The sequence below is a fragment of the Manduca sexta genome, chromosome 23 (genome assembly GCF_014839805.1).
Source record: "Manduca sexta isolate Smith_Timp_Sample1 chromosome 23, JHU_Msex_v1.0, whole genome shotgun sequence".
Taxonomy (NCBI): Eukaryota; Metazoa; Arthropoda; class Insecta; order Lepidoptera; family Sphingidae; genus Manduca; species Manduca sexta.
This window is the reverse complement of record NC_051137.1, coordinates 5,367,119-5,390,146: the sequence shown is the minus strand read 5'-3', so window position 1 is coordinate 5,390,146 and position 23,028 is coordinate 5,367,119. Positions and strand designations below refer to the sequence as shown.

Genomic DNA, 23,028 nt, shown 5'->3' with positions numbered 1-23,028 from the left:
GCTCTATTTTGGCATTCGATCGAAAAACTTATAACTGATTGTTTATCGGTGGATAGATGAATACGGGTGTGTAGAGGCGTGTAAACTTTATTTTCGTTAAATATGGTTACTCAGTGAAACATTTTTATTTTAATATAGATTAATGTTAAGTTGCTTTATCTAGGAATAAATTTCACTTCTTTTGGCACCTTGAATGCTTTTCACTTCTGTTTCAGGGTAATATAACGTACCAGGCAATGGTGCGTAGTCGTCTATATCGGATCCGGCACCGTCTCGGTCGCGTCCCGACATACCCACGTTCACATCCCCTTCACGGGTAATGTCAGAGTGGGATATGTGCTTTTTCATCTTTAAACATAATATCGATATTTAAAAAAAAAAACATTTATAAATTAGAGAGAGAAAATAAACACATTTATAATAAATTTTGGCAACAAAAAAAAATAATTAAATGAAATTGTATAACGAACACAAAATACATAATTTTGTTAAAATTTTAATAATAAGTGCATAACTAAAATATAAGGTCTAATAATAATAACAAAAACACCAAACCATACACACGGAACAAAAAAATACAACATAATATAACAAATCGTGCAATATAAACCCAAGCGGAAATAAATAAGTTTTATATGATAATTATCTGTCAGAGTTGCCAGATGATATCACTAAAAACTACATTTACGTAATTTGAAGCTATATTAAAAAAATATTCTAATTATTATAGCAAGTAAAAACTAATCTAAATATAGCAATCTGCAAATATATCAATAATTCAAACTACTTATTAGGCCTATTTTTAAAGTTATAGAATTAAATCTCTAATGATACTAAAAATTATGTGAAAAATATGCTCATTTTTATTTGCGCTGTGCTACTATGGATATTATAGATACGTAGCACTTTTAGCGAATGCTTCTAGTGATTATATTTGAAAATTGGCAACTCCGACTGAGTGGCGTGACACAGGCGTAGGTAGTTATTTAACAGGGGGCACGTGCTCTAGATACTAAAAAGTGTTCGATTCGATAGCAGAGATGAATATATAGCACACTTTTAATAAAATAATGACCTATTTCAAAATTGTTAATTTGTGGCAGTCGTCGGAAAACGAATTACTGTTTGCTACCTTTTTTTTTGAAGTTGCTATAAAATTGAGCTTATTAAAGATAGGTAAAAAATGAAACCTATAGAATGAAAAAAAAGGGAAAAACTAAAAGGTCGCAAACAGAAATTGGTTGTTTGACGATTTCCACAAATGGGCAATTTTGGAATGGGCCATTATTTTATTAAGAGTGCGATAATCTTTTTTAAAGGATGTTTTCCAATAGTGTTACACGTGCCCCCCAGCTACTCCCTGGCGGTGTCGGCGCGTGTCATACCTCATGCGGGTAGGAGAGCGGGTAGCTGCCGAGCGAGAGGTGGCGGGCGGAGCGCACGGCGGGCGCGGAGGCGCGGCGCAGCGACACGGCGCGCGTCACGTCCGTCTTGATCGCCGTCGACAACAGCTGCGGCGCGCGGCACGTCACACACCAGCAAGCGTTGTGCGACCACTCACCGTACATTTTGCTTATTACTCACTTTCCGTGTGGAAATTGGAATTGTTTGCAACCATATCCTTAGTGTATTGTCAAAATTCCGTATATTTCTAAGTGAATCGTATCAGTTATTTAAAAAAAATAGATATTAAGTAAAAGCAAAATGTACCGATCCGCGCAATGCTGTGCTTTATTAATTACTGGACATATGGGTTAGTCACCTTAAGCTGCATAGAGGCGGAGTACAAAAAACCCATCCACGTTTTAATACAAACATCCCGTCTCTATGGCTAATATACTTACATATACAATACATGCTAGAATATAAATACTTCTATCATACTTTTGTTTCTAAACATGCACCACTACAAAGAAAATAATTTATCATGGCAATACTTAAGAAACCCAATAGAAATTCCCAATCGACGAACAAATTAAAAACATAAGATTATCGACACCATATTATCGACACTGACATTCCATTATCGACAAACAAATCTAATGTTCCCAGTAGTTAATATAATGTGGTAACAATGAATCAGTAAGTTTTACCTTCCCAATCCCCATGTCTTTGGGCGCATCCTCGTCAGAACTGGACTCGTCGTCCTTTATGTGCACTTCGGTGTCATCGAATTCATAGAACATGTAGTAGTCTCCAGACCGAACAGCTGTCAAACACATTATACTTACGTCAGTAATTATAAAGTAACGACAATAGAGAAAGCTATTCACACCAAGCGTGTACATTCAGACAAAAATAAGGCAAACTGTGTTTTGTGATAATTTCTACTGATATAATTTTTTAATTTATAAAACAGCTCGAAGAATATCCAAATGATTTTTATCCCTATTTTGTAAATCATTATTGTAAACTACATAAATAAAGTCTATTATCTTTTAAATTCATTCAATTTTATTTATATGCATGCATTAAAAAAAAACTATTTATGTAGAAGAATTAAAAAATATATATATATAATTTAACATATTTATTGTTATATTAGAAACACCCACAAGCTTAAGTGCATTAACACGGCATGCAAGAAGCTCAACACGCATCAACAAAGCAAGCGTGCAAGCAAGTGAACGGACGCGTCTTGTCTCAACGACATAATATTCACAATTATTATACACATATACAATAGCCGATTCCAATAATGACAGTTCCCGCCACTGGTTTACTTGCCTAAATACCACAAGCCGAGGATAGGTTAATAACGCAGTTACAAGGTTAGAGCGCAGGACATTCGACTCAACGTTACCCTTTTGATGACTGGCGGGCGGCTTATACGGCGGCCTGTCTCGGGCTATAAGAAAAAAGCACAACTCAACGGCAAATCGCACACCAAATGTATTAATAGGGCTGTATTGGCATTCGACGCGTGAACAATACAATTGTTGCTGTTAATTAACAAAACCATCCCTGGATGAACATTACGAAGCACATGTTTCATATCAGGAAGTCATTTCAGTTGTTAGACACGCGAAACGCCAATCAGAAACGCATGGAATTATTGCGCACAACATTGAAGAGAATAAAAGTTTAAACAAATTAATTTGAATAAATCATCGAAAACATGTTCAAGGAAAATACTTAGACATTTTTGTTTTCAAGCCAAGGCCATATACAAAATTTGGAAAGAAGATTTTTTTCGCAGACTTCAATGTGCAACGTAAATTACACGAACATATAGCATGAACCTTCAGAACGATCAAATAAAACGGTTTGTGTTAATATTTCCAACACCCTCTCCTTGCGGCATTAACTTTACCTTCGTGCCTCTTCGTGTAAACTCTGCGCTTAATCGTTGGACCTGAACCATCTCCTATGTGATAAAAACGTATGATTTAACACACATCACAAGTTTATTGCTATACATTATGTACAGTGTACACAGTGGCACACAGTGTGGACTAGAAAAATAAAACGAGCTGAGTAGTAGCGGTCTGTTAACACGCGAATATTGACAACAATAAGCAATTGTATTGTATGTTTAACGTATTCAATAATAATGTTCTTTTGCACAATATTTGTATGCTGTATCGGCGACAATAATAAATAACGAATACGTTCATAATATCCATTATTTATGATCTAACTCTCGAACTAAACTTAATGTTAAGTTCTATTATTAATATATTTTGCGATTCAACTTAAAAATTATTCGTTATTCGATAAATCAGATTTGACCCGCTTGTACTCAGCTTTAGAGAACCAAAAATAACGACGCTTCGGTAGTTACACGTATGATGAGAATTCGGCTCGGCGCGACTCGACTGTGATATAATCGACGTTCGTTGCAGAACGCTCGGGCTGGCGACCGTGTGGCGGCGGCGGATGGGAGGGGGGGAGAACACAGGATACGACTCCTCCGGACTGTGCGCACGAGGCAGCATTTCTGACGACAGAGGGGACTCGAAGGAAATCCGACGCGGTTCCAAATAGGCGTCGAGAGAAACCGTCATCAAAGCAGAGGACGGCGAAGGCGGCCCGCCCTGGGAGCTCGGCGCCGGGATCGCGGGGAGCGGGATGGGCTGCGGCGGCGGGGTGGGCGGCGCGGACGGTACGCTGACGGGCGTGTGGAAGCCGCGCGGGGTGGCGGGGGAGGCGGGCGCGGCGGGGGAGGCGGCGCTGTCGGGCGTGTGGTAGCCGCGCGCGGACGCGTCGGAGTCGCCGCGCACGAGCGGCACGAGCGGCGCGCGCTCCGACTCGCCGGCCTGAGTCTCCTCGTCCTCCTCTGGGTGACGCATACACAGAACACAGAACCATACACATTTAACCATTAACCTTCTTGCTTGGAAACATTATTTTCAAGTGTTTTGAATAATTCACGAATGACATCACTTACGCTTTTGAAACCCTATATATAAAAAACGAAATTAGAAAAACGAATTAAAATGTTTATAAGGAGGTAACACATGTCATATTTTCCCTTCATAAATCAACTTTGGATAATGTCATATTTATTTTGATTTAGTTGTGAATGACAATGCTTACCGGCGTCATGGTGGTGTGGCTCCTTAGTCATAGCTCCCTGTATTTTCTTCTGGTTTGCCTTAATTCTTTCCATTTTCACTTTGATTTTCTCCAATATCTTCTTTTCTTGCTCCTCTTGCACTAGCATTTGCTTTTGTCTTAATTCCTCTATCAATTCCGCACCCCTGCAATTTTTTATCGATATGTGGAAATTATCGATTATAATCATTAAAGTGTCACAAAAATATTATGTAGTATAATTAAATTCTGCAATCGCAAGGATTCATTGGTGTTAAAGCCTCAAAACTGGCAGATCGTACCTAGAAGCAAGTACAGTAGTGGCCTTGCTTTCATCTATAACCCTGTAGAAATAGTAGCTGTGGAACAGTCTTCGTTGCAAGATCAAAAATGCGAAGCAGACCCCGTCCCATGCAAGGCCTATGTCTTCCTGAGGTACAGAACACGCTGCATCCTACAAAAATGCATTTTATTTAGAAAAGATAATAGTTACTACAATCACTAGCAGACAGGGATATAAAAATCTTGGGAATCTAACCTACGTAAGCATCAATACTACATATTCTAACTACATTTGATGCCTTTGTAATATGCTAAGCAAACACGCTGTAACTATACTTACCAACGGTAATACCTTTAATGTCCTCTGACGGTACCACTATCGACAAAGTTAGTACAAATATACAGATATGGAGGAATAATGATTTATACATAAAATGTGATAAATTTTACATTGATGAACGAACACATCTATCAGATGCGATAATGTGCAGCCTTGTAATATATACAAAAATTAAATTTTGATAATACCCGAGTCCTATGACTCATATTTTTCTATTAATGTGCCAATGATAGTTATATACAAATTTTACCAGTACTCATTTTTTTTTATCTACCACTGTAATGATTTCAATAAAAATGTGACGTACCTTAATATACTGCATTTTGAGGAAGCGTGCAATGTTGCCGCCGGCAAATTTGTCGACGCATCCGATACCGAGCAGCTGCACGAGCCAGCACGCGTGCTCCTGCATCACGGCACTGAAGATACACCCGGGGATCTGCAGCAGGGCCTTCACCACTACTACAGACACGTTGTACCGCAGCAGCCAGGACCACCTCGAAAATTAGTTTTTATTAAATTTTGTATCACTATCTCGTTTAGCTACTCTAATTGTTGAAATCGCGATACCTATATCTATTTTAATTTTTTAAATCAATATTTCATATCGAAATATTTTTTTTTTAGTATAACAAGATCGTCAAAATTATTAGCTCAATTTATGAAGATAATTACAAAAAACTACACCTTTATTTATTCTTATTGAAGTTGAAAGTATACAGTTTTCATTACTATACAATTAAAAATCGACTTACCATTGTAGTATGGCATCTTTCGGCCGTAAGTAAAAGTCGGTGCCTTGCCATAGGAATATGAAGGAACCGATGAGATAACCCATCGAGAAGAGATTGACTCGGTTGGTACCAGTCATGAACATGATGGCCAGCGTTACCCACAACATTCCCAAGAACACCATGCGCTTGATCACGTCCAACCATGTACTAGAATATAAAAAAAAAAACAAACATAATTGGTCCTTCTGAAATATATATTTTTTTAAGAGAAGGCTTCTGTTTATTTTTAAAATATTATAATATATAATATATTATCAAAAAGTTACTGCTGAGCGCCGGAAATATTATTTGAAATCTGACATATCTACAAACACTGCAGTACATACAAATATAGACCTCACTAAATTGCTTTTCAAAGTATATTTTTAAATACCAAGATTAAATGAAATGTTTAATTAATTAAACTTAACCTTCAACAGTTTTCTATACTGGTGGCAACTCAAAAACCGATAAAAAAATCTTACCCAACATAACCAAGGAAGTCTGGCACCGGATTTACAAAGTTTGGCGTTTCCCAGTCTTTGCCTATGTCTTCACTATTGGATCCGCCGGCGTACTCTTCACCGATTGTCTTTTCTACGCCGAACACTCGAAGCTGTCTAGTTGCAAATAGTAGTAGGAAGTAATCGAATATAAGTTTTATTGCATGTGGCGGCTCGTCAGCATATGGCAGGAATAACCAAGTTCGAACGTGTTTCATTTGCTAAAAAAACATAGATTCAAATTAATTGTAAAATCTAACATCAATTATCGATATTTCCGACACAGAGGAATCGATTAAAACTTAATAATTTAAATGAAATATTAATATCACTGACTCCTATACCTTGGGAAATTTATAATTATTATACGATCACAAACAATAAATACCTGATCTTGCCCACTCCACGGATAATTAATGCAGAGTTGAGGTAGAAATCCGACAGCTATCATATACTGTGCTGGTACTAGGAATGTAACGAATGCTGTAAAGGCTGGCCACAAACGCATTTGGCGAATTCTTCTTATAGATACGAGGACTAGAAGCCAAGCAGAGTAGAACACGGCATAGACATCCATTCGGGAACCGATAACGCCCATCAGGCATATAAGAGTTATCTGGAATCGATTCATAGGTAGGCATCGATAAATTCTAAATAAAATACACATCCCAATTTTGGTGCTACGGTGTCAAGTGTTTGTTTAATTGAAAGCAAAGTGTTGAATGCATAAGGCACAGCTACGTTAAAACTAACTTTACAGCGCGGTACAATATCTTTAAGCAGAATAGTATAAGCAGGCGGGTATATCAAGACACTATGCAAGTAGTATTGCGTGTTTCTATGATTACATATTACAAAATGTTTTGCAAGTTACCGCAATAGTTCGTATGAAATAGTCCTGTCCGGTGTATTTTCTTAGAACCTTGCTTTAACTATAATGAGTATATTGTTAATGTCTAATTCTTTTTTTATACGTGTTGTATCTTAAATTTAAACTTACCTCGACGCCGAATTTATAAAACCCATAATTGACTAGATATTTGATGCAGTGTATCATATCCTTGTCTGCTTCCTTACGCGTTATTTCGGGGAACATTATCTTGTCTTTATTTTTCGGTAACAAACCCATATCCCTGTAAGTGTGGGTAACTTAAATTATCGATATAAATTTTGCAATATTTATTTGAACGTATTTGTACTGTGAAAGTAGCGGTAGAGCTAAATAATAAAATAAAGTGATTACGAAAATTCGATATTCAATAAGTTTTACCGAATAGCCTGCTGTCTGTAAGTAACCAACGAGTAGAACGTGAACACAACAATAAGTCCGATGTATCCCTTCAGCAACGCAACCAGCGGTTTATCGCTAGTCGCCTTGTAGAACCCGATCCATTCGGCGTTATTGTACGTTGTCAAATTTAACGTATCGTTTTCACCAACCTGAAATTTGAGTCGAAAATCACATGGAAACGCTTACTTCAATTGGAATTGGTTTATAAAATATTATTCACGTTTTTGATATTAGTTCATATTTGTAATAAAATTATACGATTGGAATCAAAAATATATTAAAATGGTCACTCGAAATTTGTCGATAACAGTAACAAATATAATACACTTACTGTAGTACAACTAACATCGAAGAATGAGTGCTTGATGTAGTCAATTTGATACACCATCTTTGCCATGAGGTAGACACTGATCAGCGTCGATATGAGGAGCACGCAGAAGCGCTGCTTGCGAGCACTGAGCCACAGCGCCGGGGATATTATTATCATTATTGGGACATGCATTGCACATACCTGAAATCATTGTGGGTACTTTTGGTATTTAAGTTTACAGCTTAATATTTGGTAGAATTTAAAATGGCTTTAAAAATGTATGAGTCCATATTACGGAAAAAACGGGAACATGTACATATTTATAGATAATTATAACTATCCCCAATCATTTCCACTGACCTAAAGTTAGTTCGCATTCGTAAAACCGATAGCTAACACGCCGCGTGGGCCTATCTTCAGTCCATCAACAATATTAGGGACTACAATACATACCTAGCTATATCATTTACTACAAACTTACGTTCATAACGCAGAGAAGCATCAAGGACACGAATATGATCTTGATGAGGTGTATGTCGAGGTATATGAATATTTTGTCAGTCCACTGGTACACGATGTGCCGGACCGCGACGAAGGCGCGCATCATGACGGAGCGGAAGCCGGTGGAGGGGCGCTCCGTCAGCGTCGGCGCGTACGACCGCGCGCGGGACGACTTCCTGACAACAGTATTATATAACTACAGTTGCGAAATCACCGGGGCTAATACCAATATATTGTACACTATATTATTTTATTTTTTATAAAAGACATGCAAAAACAATTTCATTTTTATTGAAATTGAATACTTATTTAATTACGTTAGTACCTTCCTACAGAATATTTTTATTCGTTTTTATGGGGTGTACTCCTGAAATTATAAATAATCTATTACTAATGAAATAACAAAAAAATAAACCGTACCTTCTTAATGACCGTCTGGCAGCGGTGTTAACCGAAGTGGACATCTCTAATGAGTGTTCAGCCTCTGTGACGCTGCCCTCCATGGACACGCGTCGAACCTCCTCCTCTAGCGGAAGTTGGGGCACCTATAAAATATAACAATATTTAAAAATATTACAAACACTTTATAAGAAGATCGTTAACAAGTAATAAGATTTGAGGGATTTGCTTATAATTACGCAAGTGATGCGAGATATCCTAAGCCCTTTTTAATGCCACTAAGATCTAATGATAAGTTCATAACTTGTATTTTAAATTATGCTCAAATTGCCAATGTACTTACATCATTATTCATAGTAGACGCGCCGGCTTGACTCGGCCTACTGGATTCGGGTTCCTTAACGAAGCTGTTTGTTCTGAAAAATAATTATTATCTCAACATACAACATATTATAGTAATTTTATACTTCAGATTTAAAAAAAGCTGCTGGAGTACATCGGTACATTCTGTCACAGGGCTATGTTCTTGAAAACAGTTTAGAAAACGCTAGCTGGAAGTTTCAAAGAACTTCAAGCCATTGGTTTCACAACAAAGTTTTAAAACAGGTCGACATAGAAATCTGTACGCAACAAGGCGGGTTCCAGCACTACTGGGCCAGATAAAGTGAGTTTGACAAATAAAAGTACCTGGTTTTTGGATCCGATAGAGCCATGAAATCCTTGTGGAAATAATGTACTTGCATTATCGTAATAATCAAGAATAATGTTGGCGTTAGAAGCTTCACGAACAAGTCCGCCGGATGATACGGCTCTAATCCCAAATCGTGTTGCCTGAAAAATATATCACACATAAAACTTTATATCAATAGTTTATCTATTTTATTTTACCGCCTTTATTTGACGCGTATGTATTTTTATGTATGTACAGCGATTACTCTGAATTTTTTAAGACGTTTTGGGTGATTCCTACATTGTTCAGTAGAATAAGTTGTCACATTGGTCCCATGAACAAAATAATTATCATAACTACAACGCTATAAATAAACATGACAAAAATACAAAAAATAAATTAATTTATATATAAACTCACAGTCTCTCGTTTATAAGCAAGTACTCCTCTATTGTTTTAGAGAAGTTATCGAACTGGTATATGTATATGAGGATAAGATTGATCATGGAGTAGATGATGACCGTTATCCAGAACACATACATTAGCCGACGCCACCAGTACCAACTTATCTGTAAAAATAAATAAACTTAAATACCATTTTGTTGCAGTTCATAAAAATTGTGGTGTGTAAAAATATAGTTTAACTAATGGTTGGAAGATTGTAAAAGAAATTAAAATTATGATTGAAATTATTTTCATGAAGCAAGACATAATAATATAATGACAGACCAATAAATAATACGTTAAAACTTTAAATAATATTAATAAATTTTCTTTAAAAATGATTTCTGTCTCACCTGGAACATGAGTATAAACACAAGGAAAAGGAACATGTAGATGATCCTGAAGATGGTCATCCGCTCTCCAGTAACGCCAATGACGAACAGCATGATGACGACGACGTAGATCCAGTAGCGCGCACACATGGCGCGCAGCCACTCGCCCAGCGCGCGCAGCAGCCGCGACCGGCTCTCCTCCTCGCGCTGCGCCTCTAGTACTGCGCGGAATAAACAACCATTCATTATATCTGAATTAACCCAAAACAACATTTCAAAATACTGAAGATTGCCGTTACATTCCTATAATAGTGGAAATTAAAAAAAATCAAGGTAAAGAAATGACATCCGGCTGCGAGTACCAAAGCAATATGGCTAATCCAAAGACTCACTAGGAACGCACGGGCGCGATGGATATAGACCTATATTATTGTTAGTGCATGCAAATATGTGAAAACGCAACGTTTGTTCAGAATGCAGCCCTATCAAAAATTATCTATAGGTGCACAAAACCCTATAAAACTTATACTACTGAGGCGGCAGTGGAAGTGAAAATATCATAAAAAGAGTTCTGCTGAAATGGAGTCGTATAATAATATCTGTAAGTTGTAGGCGATTGGCGTTAAATAAATTAGCTTGATATTACTCTTACGTGACGAAAAAACCAATAAAAATAATTCAGTTCGTGAAAAGCAGTTGTTTTAGTTCGCTGAAAGGAAAGTAAATTTTGAAATTACCATAAGCCAGACCTGTATCATCAGTAAAGAAAACAATATAATAATACAAATAATGGAATCATATCTTCATGTCCAATATTAATGTAATAGTACCATTGTTTCATAAATAAAACATTCTACACTTACGGGAATTTATCGAATAATTAGTACTCAAGTACAATGACATATTATATCCTAACTCTTACCGCTAGCGGCAGTAGAGACGGTGAGCTGCAGCGGCGCGGCCATGTCGGTGATGGCGGCGGACTGGCGCCGCTGGCGGATCTCCTGCACGCGCTGGCGCAGCGTCACCCAGAACATGCACGTGAACAGCGCCTTGATCAGCAGCGGCACGCACGGCTCCCCGTTAGCCCTTCCGAGACCGATTTGACGGAGATTCACTTCCTGATAACACAAATTTTGACAATTTAATATAACTGAGAAAATATCTGTCGTCAAAACTTGATATCTATCTAAATGATATTGACCCTAAGACATCGACTCTTCTAATAGTCCAAATATCGACTGTCGATTATCTACATTAAGTATCGAGTTATAAGGCAGGTACCTAAACTAGTTTCTTTTTGCCAACCTCTCTATTTTGAACTTTTCCTTTTCTTTAAGCTGATTTACTTTCTGAAGTAACGAAATACAATTTACCCAATATCACAAACTAAGTTATGGACACCTTTTTAGTACTGCAAGTCTGATTACTAATTCAAAGGATAACGCGGTCTAAAACCTTTTCGTATGTTAAAATGAGCCAATCACTGTTTCGTTGTACGAATGAGTTAAATAAGGGTTCGTGCGAAAGTCGATCATTTTGGTTCAACCCTATAATTAACCGACCGGATTTATGTTTCGCTAGTTATGGGGTACTGCTAAATGGTCAAAATATGCATGAGTGCAGTTGTAACTTTGTTTATTTAGTTCATTAGTATAACAACATTTTGATTCCGATTATTTTCCTGTCTCAATTACGTATGCAATAAGATGGCATTAATTAAAATAGTCAGTCTTATCCTTATATCGGACATAGATACCACTGCCAGCCAACTTCGATGTGTTTTCGAAAAAGTAAATTGTAGTGCATGAACTGGGAATCGAACTTAGGAACTCATTATTTAAAACCTTAATTATAAAATATTAATAACGCGATAATTAATACTATTACAAATACTTACTAAATAAATATTAAATTACTGGTTGTAGATCTTTCATATGTGAGAGTCCGTCTGGGTAGATACCACCGCAATATCTATTTCTGCCGCCAAGCAGCAGTGTTTAGTCACTGTTGTTTTCCGGTTTGAAGGAAATTGTAACTACTGGACATAATAAAACTGAACACCTCATGTCCCAGGATGGCAGTTGTGTCGCTTACAATCAGACGAACGGAAAGCTCGTCTCGTCCATTCAAAGCAATAAAAAAAAAACTCGTATTATTATACCAAACTGACCGTTATGTTTGAAGGTAGCTCTGATTCCAATAAATTCATGCCATAAATATACTGTGCTAGGAGAAGCAGCATGGCGTAACAGACTAGTATGGGACTCGTCTTCAGCATGAACGAGCGTTGGTCTTGGCACAGCCACACAATGTTCGCCCACATGAGGAAAACGAAAGTGAGCCACGAATGGAACATTATACTCCACGCCATCATTGTTATTGTTGTCGCTATATACGATGATCTGGAAATAATAAATTCAATAACAACAAAACAATAGTTTATGTGATTTCTAAATAATAATAATTTGCTAGAGTACGTTAGGCTGACAGTTATTTCAAACAATTGACGCTTATATAAAATCAATATTTTCGTTAAGTTTTCTTAAATTTTCTAATTTTACGTGCAATTTTTTGATTTTTTTCTTTCATAAGATTTTTTCTTTCATTTCTTCTCCTGACAATAACACACACAACAAAAAATAGTGAAATCGGTCCAGCCGTCCACGCGTGATGGCGTGACCAAGGGAAATAGGGATTCATTTTTATATATATATATCGAATATTTTTATGTTTGCTTTCCAAATGGATCGAGAATCGAGATACATCGCCTTCCAATAATATTATAAAATAGCGAAGCGAAAATAATTTTAAAAAATCAACTAATAAATTAAGCATACAACTTACCTGACCAGAACTTGGAAGAAATCTATAACGGCTGCGATGATGTCATCCAATAGCGTCGGTTCTTCTTCTTCTATGATCGACTCTGTAACGTTTTAGTAAATAATAACTGCCACACAAGTACTCGACGGGTAATTATTAAAGTAAATATACGTTATATGCCTTTTAAGTACAGTCAGCCACAAAATTAATTGAACATATTCAAAATTTTAAATCACCTACCTATACTAATTGTTAAATTTAATTGTAATACATTTTCTTCTGTATTGTGACATAAAGAACATCTCCTCTTTATTTTCATGGCGAAAATAAATGTTGGTAAAAACACAAAAATGTACCTATACAATTAATGTGATCGCTACGGATATGAAATTTTAATTTATGGTCACTCACTTATGTAGGTGACTGTACCTATTTGACAATACAAAGTAAACGATTCGTTACCTTCGTCCGGTACCACCACCGAGCCAGTGGAGTCTTGGTGCAGTTGCCTCGTCGCCGACCCTGAGCGCACGCTCGACCAGCGCTTGGTCGGACTCAAGTTGCGCATCAACTGAACATAAACAATCAATTCGTATTTGCAAATATAATTATGTAGGTAAACATAATAACATGATATTGTTTGTCATACATTTATTAACTGTTTCTCTACATAACCAGCAATTCCACAAAACGAGGCCATCAACTTTTTTTGGTCCTTCGAGCCAACATTCAACATTTCCATCACAATCCTACAGGGAGTATTTTTATGCAAATATAATTAAATTAAACTAATACATACCAGCGTTTTACACGTCAAACAACAAAACATCAAAATGCAATTAATACATACAATTTAATTAAAACAAAAGCGAATACACATTTCCATCACACGAACTATGAATGTGATACGGATGAACATGATAGTTGGTATTAAAGTGCAATTATTGTAGGCGTTTCACACAATGTAAGCTCCCAAATGTATGACATTGCAATACTGAAAAATGTGAGATGTGGGACATTTTTCAAAGTGACAAGACATATTTAAAGCGATTATGTAAATCCATGATATTTTTAATCTAACTGTAAATATAATATAAAAATCTTTGTACGAATTCAAAGCCATTAAATATGTCTCGCGTTAAAATTCCAAAACAACCGAATCCCCGCCAAAAATAAAATGTAAAATGGATACCTACAGGGGTTGTCTCACTGGCGCTCCCACGTTGTAGTGCTTTTGAATTTATGTATGAAAATGCAACCTATAAAAGAACGAAAGCTGGTTGCAAAAACAACATAAAAAAATCTAATCAAACATAATACCTATAACGAAGGTGCAATCTCAAAGTTAGAACAAGCGAAATTCTTCAGTGCCGTATAGAAATGTGGAAAATCGGTGCGATAAATCAAGTTATCTACAAAATGCCAACATGCCATCAAACCAATTGCTTCTATCTACGTGGTCGTGTGATTGGGTGCGACTAGAATAAGAATAGAAAATAATTACTTCAATTCACGTGAAATTAAAATAAATATTCAAACAAATATCTACTTTGAAGTGATGTACGGTATGCGTCGTGTAACAACACTTGTTTAATACGAAACAGTCGGTCGCTATTCTCTGGATACATATTATTTATTAATCTTGCCGCTGCAAATAGTCTATTTATTTGTTCTGTGTAATTTTATCTTTAGGTGAAGAAGTGTTATTTGAAGAGAATTAGAACAATTTAGAAACGATATTCTAACGATTCCGATTTCATATATACCTGAGCCAATTTGCTCTGTATGCGGAATTTTCTCAATCCACATTCCTATAATAAATTTCTAAGCAAAGCGTCTAAACGTCAGTCTGAAGCATAGTGATTCACGCATTCAGAGAAAATCGGCAAACGAATAACAGAGCCTAAACTGAACAGGTCTAACAGTCGTTTCCAATAATCTATCCCAAATTTAATTTTCTAAATCCCGAAAATAACTGAACAAAATAAGTCATTTGTAATCATGTCAAAAAAAATCTTTGTTCTGAGTTCATTTTCGCAATAGATCGACAAAAGCGATTGGATTCGTTTATTGAAAGATGGCGTAATCCGGTAAAACATTATAATTTCCAAACCGAGTGACTGTTCATTACACGACGGCCCAATACATCACACTACGCTGGTGTTCGCGCAAGCTTACTCGGACTTTTTTAGTGGCATTCATCCACTTGTCGCGCGCGGCGCGCCGGCTGCCGCGGTGGAAGGACACGCCCCGCACTAGCGAGCCGTTCAGCTTACCCGCCTCTACACCGGTCAGGGCGCTCTTTTTTTTCGCCTAATTTCCCAGTTTGACAGCATAGGACACAAAACAATTCACCAATAAAACTTTATTTATTGTCTCAATTTGAAGCGCTCGGTTGTGTGTCACTCGATTTATTAGTGAAAACTGACGTTTTTTTAAATATAAATACAAATTCAACGGAACTGAAGTCTCTAAACAGGAACATATTTATTGCACCGTGCACTCTGTATATTTTAAACATTACCAATGTAAACAAATATCACTCCTCGCCGAGTAGCAATATATTTTAAATCATAGCAATTTTTCACCAGCAAACGAGTGTGTTTTGTGGCAGCGCTTCAAATTAATACATGAACCGTGTAGAGTTGGACTTTCATAGCGTTCGACCGGCAAGGAAGATTTAAAAGGCAGAAGTACTCAGCGTTAATCAAGAAAATTACTGCAATATACCAATCGAAAATTATTTTAAAAAAGCATTTGGTAATCACGAGGTTAGTTAGAATTTAAATTTCAATCATATCACAATGCAATAAGATCTCGCTGTAACACATACCTTCGGTTTGAAAAGCTCTCGTGTTTCTATTGCAAGGACGAAGTAAGTGAACAATATCACAAGCGGGCTGGCCAGCGTGCCCCACATGCCGTCATCAGTCACTTCATACGAGAAGCTCATCGGATGAGTCTCGTTGATTACCACCAGTTGGGTGAGGCCAAAATATCTAGCAAACAAAACTTAATATGGTATTCACATAATATTGTGGTTTGAAGTATAGCCACAAGAAAGCCTTTAAAGCCCTGGTTGCAAATTACTATTTCAATAGAAACTAAGAAAGAGATTATCGAAACAACTAACCTGGCAAACTCCATATTGGGCGGATACAGTTCAATCAACCATGAGCATTGGTAAGCCAGCAGCACCAAGACATGGGCAGCCATGATCGCCATCACACATCGGCCGACAACCGCGAACCCGCGCTCTAACGGCCTGCCCACCGCCCACGCCGTCGCAGCCCCCATGAACACCAGGAAGTAGATGCCCGACGTGACGCTCGGACGCATTATCCCGGAGAACATTATGAGGAACAGGCATAGGTACTTTCCTAAAACGAAAAGTTAGTTTATAAATCACATATAATAATAATGTTCATTACATAAAGCAGTGCAAGGTGGACAGACGACTCGATAAAGGTCGCAAGAACACGTTGGATACAAACAGCTTTCGACAGGTCCGTCTGGAAATCTTTGAGGAAGGCCTACTTTCAGCAGTGATCTTTATGTGGCTGATGATGATGATGATGACATAAAGTACCTGCCTTCACATGAAGGGAAAAACTATGTAATGATATATGAAACTACAGAAACAATATATGTGTGAAAGTAAGCAACTATTTTTACAGTCCATTAAACGAAAATAAGCATTCCGCTCTATATCGTCGTCTTGGGGAAATAAGGTTCCATTACATTATTTGATACATTGTTAGATAGAAACTTGTTGCCCCAAGGAGACGATATTCAGTTCCCTTTAAAGGAGTTATGTTTACATTTTCGTTGCAACAACATCTTAGAGACATTAAATTGTAATCTAATCTCATGATGCAATTAACTCAGTTTGTCCCAGTAGCTTTTGCAACGGTTATCAGATATAAGCTACTAAGTACACACGTTGTTATTTTAGCTATAAAACAATTAAGGGTTTCAGGTCAAGTAAATATACAGCTGCTGCAAATATTTTTATGCATTACCTGCGCTCGTGAGGAGCGGATACCGTTGATGTTTGGAGTCTTTCTTCTGCACCTCGGGCTGGGCTCCGGTGAATAACTTCTTCACCGAGATGTAGACGACAAGCGATACGCCTGTCATCACGAGCTAAAGCAAGAATTATGTATTCATTTAACATTAGACGTACTTACCAAAAGAATATGGAAGTGGATACAGAATTGGTAGATTAAATCCTTCTGTGATTGCCTAAATGATTGTTTTGATCAGTTATTTTCAGCTCATTGCAAGAAATTCGGATTTAAAACTGTTCTCAGAATATATTCGCTACAGATTCTATCCAAGTCTATGGAAAATCTATTTAAAAATTTCCAATTGGGTTATCCATCTACAAAGTACCTTAATGATTAGTTACTTTGAGTAGCCACTCGACCAGCCGGTCGTGTTCGTTGTAATTATGGTGCATAATGATATTTTTAGCCAATTTAGGACGACCAATGTATAAACATCTATTTAAGAAATCACTTAACCCAATTTTCTAGATTCGTTTGCTGCCAAAAGTATATATGCAAACCGCCGCGGTCGCTGCATTTGGCAATGGGATATCCTTAATTTTGGTAAAGCTATCGAAATACAAATGCAACTAGCAGATTTTTAACTAAGTATATTCCATATACGTAAACAAAATAATTTATGCCTGCCTGCTAGAACGTGCATGTAACACGCGAAGACACTTATTTCGAGGGAAGTTTTTCATTCTGAGGTTAATAACCTGACATTAGATAAAGTAAGCTTCAAATAAAATATACCGGTTAAAGGAATTTTTGTTTAGGACCTCGACTCTAGGTTTTAATAAGATTAAAAATAATTTTGAATTCTGCGTAATCCAAAAAGCGTGACTCATCCGTAATTCATTACTCACCACCACATGCATCAGTATATATTTTATGAAATACCTTACCTCAGGTGCCAGATAGTGCACGGCCATCAGCGGATCGATCCCGGCGTATGAGACCAGGCCCAGGTTGTGCCCGATCCTTTGTATTAGCGGATAGTCTTCGAGCAGGGAGCCGTAGGGCGCAAACGCAGCCAGCACGCTGTGCCACACCACGTGACATAGCAGCAGGAATATTGACACAACCACGTTCAGCAGAAGATATTTTCCGCACCAGCCTGTTGCATTTAAGTAATAATCTAGTATATTTACATAACATTATGGTAGCTCAAAGTTTAATAAAATATGTACTATTAATCTGATTGTAAGGTATAGGTAGTGGCATTATATTTAAAATCGTTTAAGGGTATTATTTTAACAACTTGCTTAAAAGACAAGCATATTCGTAATATTATTTAAAGGAAAAATACTAATATTTCATGTTTCGTCCAGGTAGGCACACTGAATACTGTTATCCGCATTGTGTAGCGGTATGCGGTTAGAAGAATTACGTAAGCGACCAGACAGGAGTCTGACTTCACTAAAATATTCTCACAAAATACAACCATCGATTGATCCTGAAAACATGCGCAATATTCCGTCCTGTTTTTGTCGCAGTAGCAAAAACTTTTACGAACAAGGCCACGGATGCTGGCTAGACGACTCGGAAGCTAAGCTCGAGCCTAGAATCTAGATCAATAAGAATGTCGCCCGATGTTCTAGGGAAGCGTCGTCGTAGCGTCTAGCCGTACCCGGCGAACAATGTTGAATGCTATTATAAAACTAGTTTAGAATTGAACTTCATCGGAACGAGTTTCGCACCGGATTGGGTCCATGAACCGCGCTTAATATTTTCAAAACCAGCTTTGTAGTATTTTAGTACTCAACAGACTAGAATCCCGTTTGTGCCGAAGTGTGATAAAGGCAATTATAGTACCTACTTTGATTTAAGACTTATAATACCTGCAGCGCTCGCATTGATCGTATTGGCGTCCTTTCGTATAACTATACAAAACAAACTCGGAATCAAGAATCCGTTAGGCGAGAGATAGCTATTGTAACCGATCTGGGGAAATATTTATTGACTTTTAATTGTTGTGGATTCCGCTAATTAGGTCAAGAATGTACCATGTGCCTATGCCATCTTAATCAAGCCCTAGGCGACGCAATACTCTTAGAGAGACTACTTGATCCACTAACACAGTTTCTATCATTTTTATTCCGGTGAACAAATTTTATACCGCCATAATATATAAACATCAAGACATTTAGATACATCGAATGTTGCTGAAAAGGGAGAACATCGTTAGATACAGGGTATTAAACACCATGGGAAACTTGTCACCCTTTCAGTTCAACATTAGTTATACGAAATAAATCATGATATTTTATTAAAGTCAATCTTATTATAGGCGTAAACTGATCTGACTGATCTGTATGTGATACTCAAATAACGTGAGCCAAATTGCTTCATATGAAAGGACTATCGATTACCTGCGTCAAGCTTGATTTTCCACTTAACTAAGAAAACTCGCAAATATACATTTCTTCAAGGATCTTATTTTTATTTATAGTTTCGGTATTTAATATAAAAAACATTTAGTATTTTTATTTATAAAAAAACTAGCTGACCCGACAGACGTTGTTCTGTCATAACTATGAATACACGCGCACATTCTGTAAATCGCTGACAGTTATTTCAAACAACTGACAGTTATTTTAAACAACGGACAATTATGTAAAATTAATATTATTGTTTAGTTTTCTTAAATTTTCTAATTTTATGTTCCGCTCAACTTCTTTAAATTTTTGTTTCATAAGAATCTTCTTCTGACAATAAATAGCACAACAAAAAAAGAACTAGCGAAATTGTTCCAGACGTTCACGTGGAGAGAGATTCATTTTGAGGTAGGTATAAAAAATAATCTTCTTAACAGATTTTTTAAATCTTAAAATAATAGAGGAATTTTTTATGAGGATTGTAATCGCGTATAACATTTATTTATAACTAGATTTTATTTATTTATTTATTATTTGCTCACGTACAAAGGTTTTTTAAGGATAAATTATTTTGCCGGGATAAAAAATAGCCTATTATAGCACTCAGGAGTAGTGTAGATTTCGTATTAGTGATATAAAAAATCGGTTTAGTAGTTTGTGAGATTAGCGGGTTCAAACAAACAAACTCTTCAGCTTTATACATATGTACCTAGTCTTGCCATAAATATTGTAATAAAGAAAAAAGAAAATTGTTAACTGCAAATAACATTTATTACTTTTACAGTGTGTCAGTTTAATACATAAATATAAAACAATTAAAAATATAAAAAGCTTATTCGAAGTGGTCTCCATTGGCTGCAATACAGTCCTTTAAACGATGAGGCCAGTTATCAATAGAAGCACGCACTCTTTCCATGGGAAAATTCTTCACTGCCAATCGTATAGATTGTTTTAGGGACTCAAATTATCATGGCGTTTAGAGCAAGCTGTACTCTCTAAAACTGACCACAAATCATAATCCAGCGGATTAAGATCGGGACTAGACGACGGCCAGTCTTCAGCTCTGATGAAGTCCGAAACGTTCGATTCCAACCAAGACTGCGTGGACCGAGCTTTATGACCCGGCGCCGAGTCTTGCTGGAAGGACCATACTTGGTTATTGAACATGGTGATGTTAAGGGGCTTAACTACCTTCTCAAGAATGGTATCTTGATACACTTGTGCCGATGTTTTGATACCTTTTCACAAAAATATGGCTCAGTCACTCCTTCATAGCTAACACCCCACCAAACCATCACTGAAGTCGGATAATGTCCACGTTGCACTCTGTCGACTAATTGGGAAGCTTCCTTAGAGCTTTGAGCATAAATACGGTCATTTTGTTTGTTAAAATGTTGCTCAATTGTAAAAATTTTCTCATCCGTAAACAAAATTTTTCTGTGACCTCCCTTTGCGTACCGCTTCAGTAGTTGTTTCGATTTTACCACCCTATTCTTCTTTAAATTATCAGTTAAGAAATGGCCAGTGCGTCTCTTATAGGCTGCAAGTCCTAAGTCATCTTTTAAAATACGCGACATGGTTCTAGGTGCTATCTTCATTTCCCGAGATAAAATCTTTTGCTTTCGGACAGGATTTCTTCGAATTCTTTCCCTTACTGCTTTGACCACCTTTTTCGTACGAACACTACGTGGACGGCCAGATCTTTTCTGTCACAAACAGAGGAGGTCTCATTGTACCTATTAATAGCCCGGTACACAAACATTTTACTAATACCAAGTGTATGGAGAGTTTTAAAAATTGCATTTGGCTCCATACCTACTTTGTGTAATGCTATCACAGCGATTCGGTTCTCTTTATCACCCCACACCATTTTAATATCGCAAAATATTTTACAATGTATTGGCGCCAAAATGAGAAAACACAATGAACAATCGTATAAAAATGACAGATTCGAAATTCAAATGTAATATTTTTTATAATTAAGTGTAACAGTATTTATGGCCAGACTAAGTATATTAGTCTAGATGTATAGATAAGCTGAGTACTTATTTGATTTAAAAATTTTACTTACGCGGTGTTGTTAGCTGGGCGACAACATGTATTATGTTAAAATCTAACAGCCGTTTCGAATAAGCAATCCCAATGTCAATCTTCAATCCGATTCAGAGAATTCGCCAAACAAAATAAGTCATTTGTAAGCATGTCAAAAAAAACTTAGTTCTGATTGGTCCATTTTTGAGATAGACCTAAGAAAGCGATTGGGATCGTTTATTGAAAACGGCGGTTAGTCACATTCACTGTAGATATAAAACACTAATAAGAAATAAGCCAGCCTTATAGTTTATAACCCGATAACGTTTTATTTCTTACGACCTAAATTCGCTGATTTCTATGGTATCGACCAACACTAATATCGCAGAACGGTAATAAGTGTAGTTGGTATCAAAATAGAACAAGTTTTACATACAATTAAGGTGGGTTAAACATAATTAATAAAATACTCACCGGTGAATGTTTGCGTGTCTGGTACTTGTGGCAATGGTGCTAGTAAGTATAGCAGCAGATATATTAATGATAAACCGAAAGGCCGAAGGGCTATACCTGTAAATAAAACAAAATTTAAATCACTTTCGAAGGTGGTAAAGTCAGGAGAGCAAATTATTCTTTTGTTAATAATCTTCAAGTTTTAACGGGTAAAAATTTTAATTTACCCAATACACCTACTACGAAGTTAGTATCTTCATTACTTCAATTAATATCTGCAACTTTGCTTCCTAATAAAAGATATCGAATACACTAATGTTAAAAAATGGTAACACTGCACTAAAGGAACTTCCTGTTTTCACTGTCTCCGGTGCACGCCCCACGGTCCGTAAAAGAAAAGTTGTTCTTGTAAAAATAAATAAATATAAAAAGGAAACTACTTTGAATTTATATTGCCCAAATTCCAAAGAAATCACTAACAACTAATAACGTTATGAAATAAAGAGTAAGGTTCTAACTACTAAGCATGTTTGGGTGACTTGGATCTGTATCCAAGTCACCCAAAAATACATACATTTGATAGAAACCATAAAATGAAAACAAAACGACCCAAAAGAAATTCCCTTACATGAAACGAAACGTAATAAAGAGAAAGTCGCAGACACAATAAATCACAGCCGGCGAGGCGCCGCGCCGACAGTCTATTGAGCGAAATTAGTGAAGGAGAGCTTACATAGGTAACCCACGGAAAGGGCTTGTGGCTTTTTTGTATTCTGTTCGCATTTAGTGTTTGTTAGTATCAGTTATAATCGCCCTTGACCCACATTATCAGCGAGTCCCAGCTAGAAACTAACATTCACAAATGTTTATTCAGTCTGCCTTTACGACCTACGTTAAAGAAAAATAT

General features: G+C 36.8%; 1 protein-coding gene across 7 annotated transcripts in view; it reads right to left on the bottom strand.

Annotated features, from left to right (window-relative positions):
* LOC115448274 (piezo-type mechanosensitive ion channel component) overlaps positions 1–23,028 on the bottom strand; it is a 52,940-nt gene that overhangs the window by 15,189 nt on the left and 14,723 nt on the right. Inside the window, exons 3-31 of one of the 7 annotated variants that reach the window (XM_037441994.1) lie at positions 22,143–22,238; positions 18,165–18,376; positions 17,230–17,353; positions 16,341–16,587; positions 16,041–16,206; positions 14,404–14,466; positions 13,670–13,778; positions 13,229–13,310; positions 12,555–12,786; positions 11,304–11,502; positions 10,403–10,602; positions 10,026–10,174; positions 9,623–9,766; positions 9,279–9,351; positions 8,957–9,081; positions 8,517–8,712; positions 8,057–8,236; positions 7,705–7,874; positions 7,435–7,567; positions 6,823–7,050; positions 6,417–6,655; positions 5,914–6,099; positions 5,466–5,655; positions 4,839–4,990; positions 4,540–4,703; positions 3,314–3,367; positions 2,094–2,209; positions 1,386–1,511; positions 231–348 (exon numbers count right to left, since the gene is read on the bottom strand). In XM_037441994.1, coding sequence (XP_037297891.1) covers positions 231–348; positions 1,386–1,511; positions 2,094–2,209; positions 3,314–3,367; positions 4,540–4,703; positions 4,839–4,990; positions 5,466–5,655; positions 5,914–6,099; positions 6,417–6,655; positions 6,823–7,050; positions 7,435–7,567; positions 7,705–7,874; positions 8,057–8,236; positions 8,517–8,712; positions 8,957–9,081; positions 9,279–9,351; positions 9,623–9,766; positions 10,026–10,174; positions 10,403–10,602; positions 11,304–11,502; positions 12,555–12,786; positions 13,229–13,310; positions 13,670–13,778; positions 14,404–14,466; positions 16,041–16,206; positions 16,341–16,587; positions 17,230–17,353; positions 18,165–18,376; positions 22,143–22,238 — 4,473 coding nt within the window. Of the gene's footprint in view, positions 1–230; positions 349–1,385; positions 1,512–2,093; positions 2,210–2,803; positions 2,849–3,313; positions 3,368–4,539; positions 4,704–4,838; positions 4,991–5,465; positions 5,656–5,913; positions 6,100–6,416; positions 6,656–6,822; positions 7,051–7,434; positions 7,568–7,704; positions 7,875–8,056; positions 8,237–8,516; positions 8,713–8,956; positions 9,082–9,278; positions 9,352–9,622; positions 9,767–10,025; positions 10,175–10,402; positions 10,603–11,303; positions 11,503–12,554; positions 12,787–13,228; positions 13,311–13,669; positions 13,779–14,403; positions 14,467–16,040; positions 16,207–16,340; positions 16,588–17,229; positions 17,354–18,164; positions 18,377–22,142; positions 22,239–23,028 lie in introns of all 7 variants that reach the window. The other 6 variants (XM_037441995.1, XM_037441998.1, XM_037441999.1 and 3 more) reach the window with 6 other exon arrangements.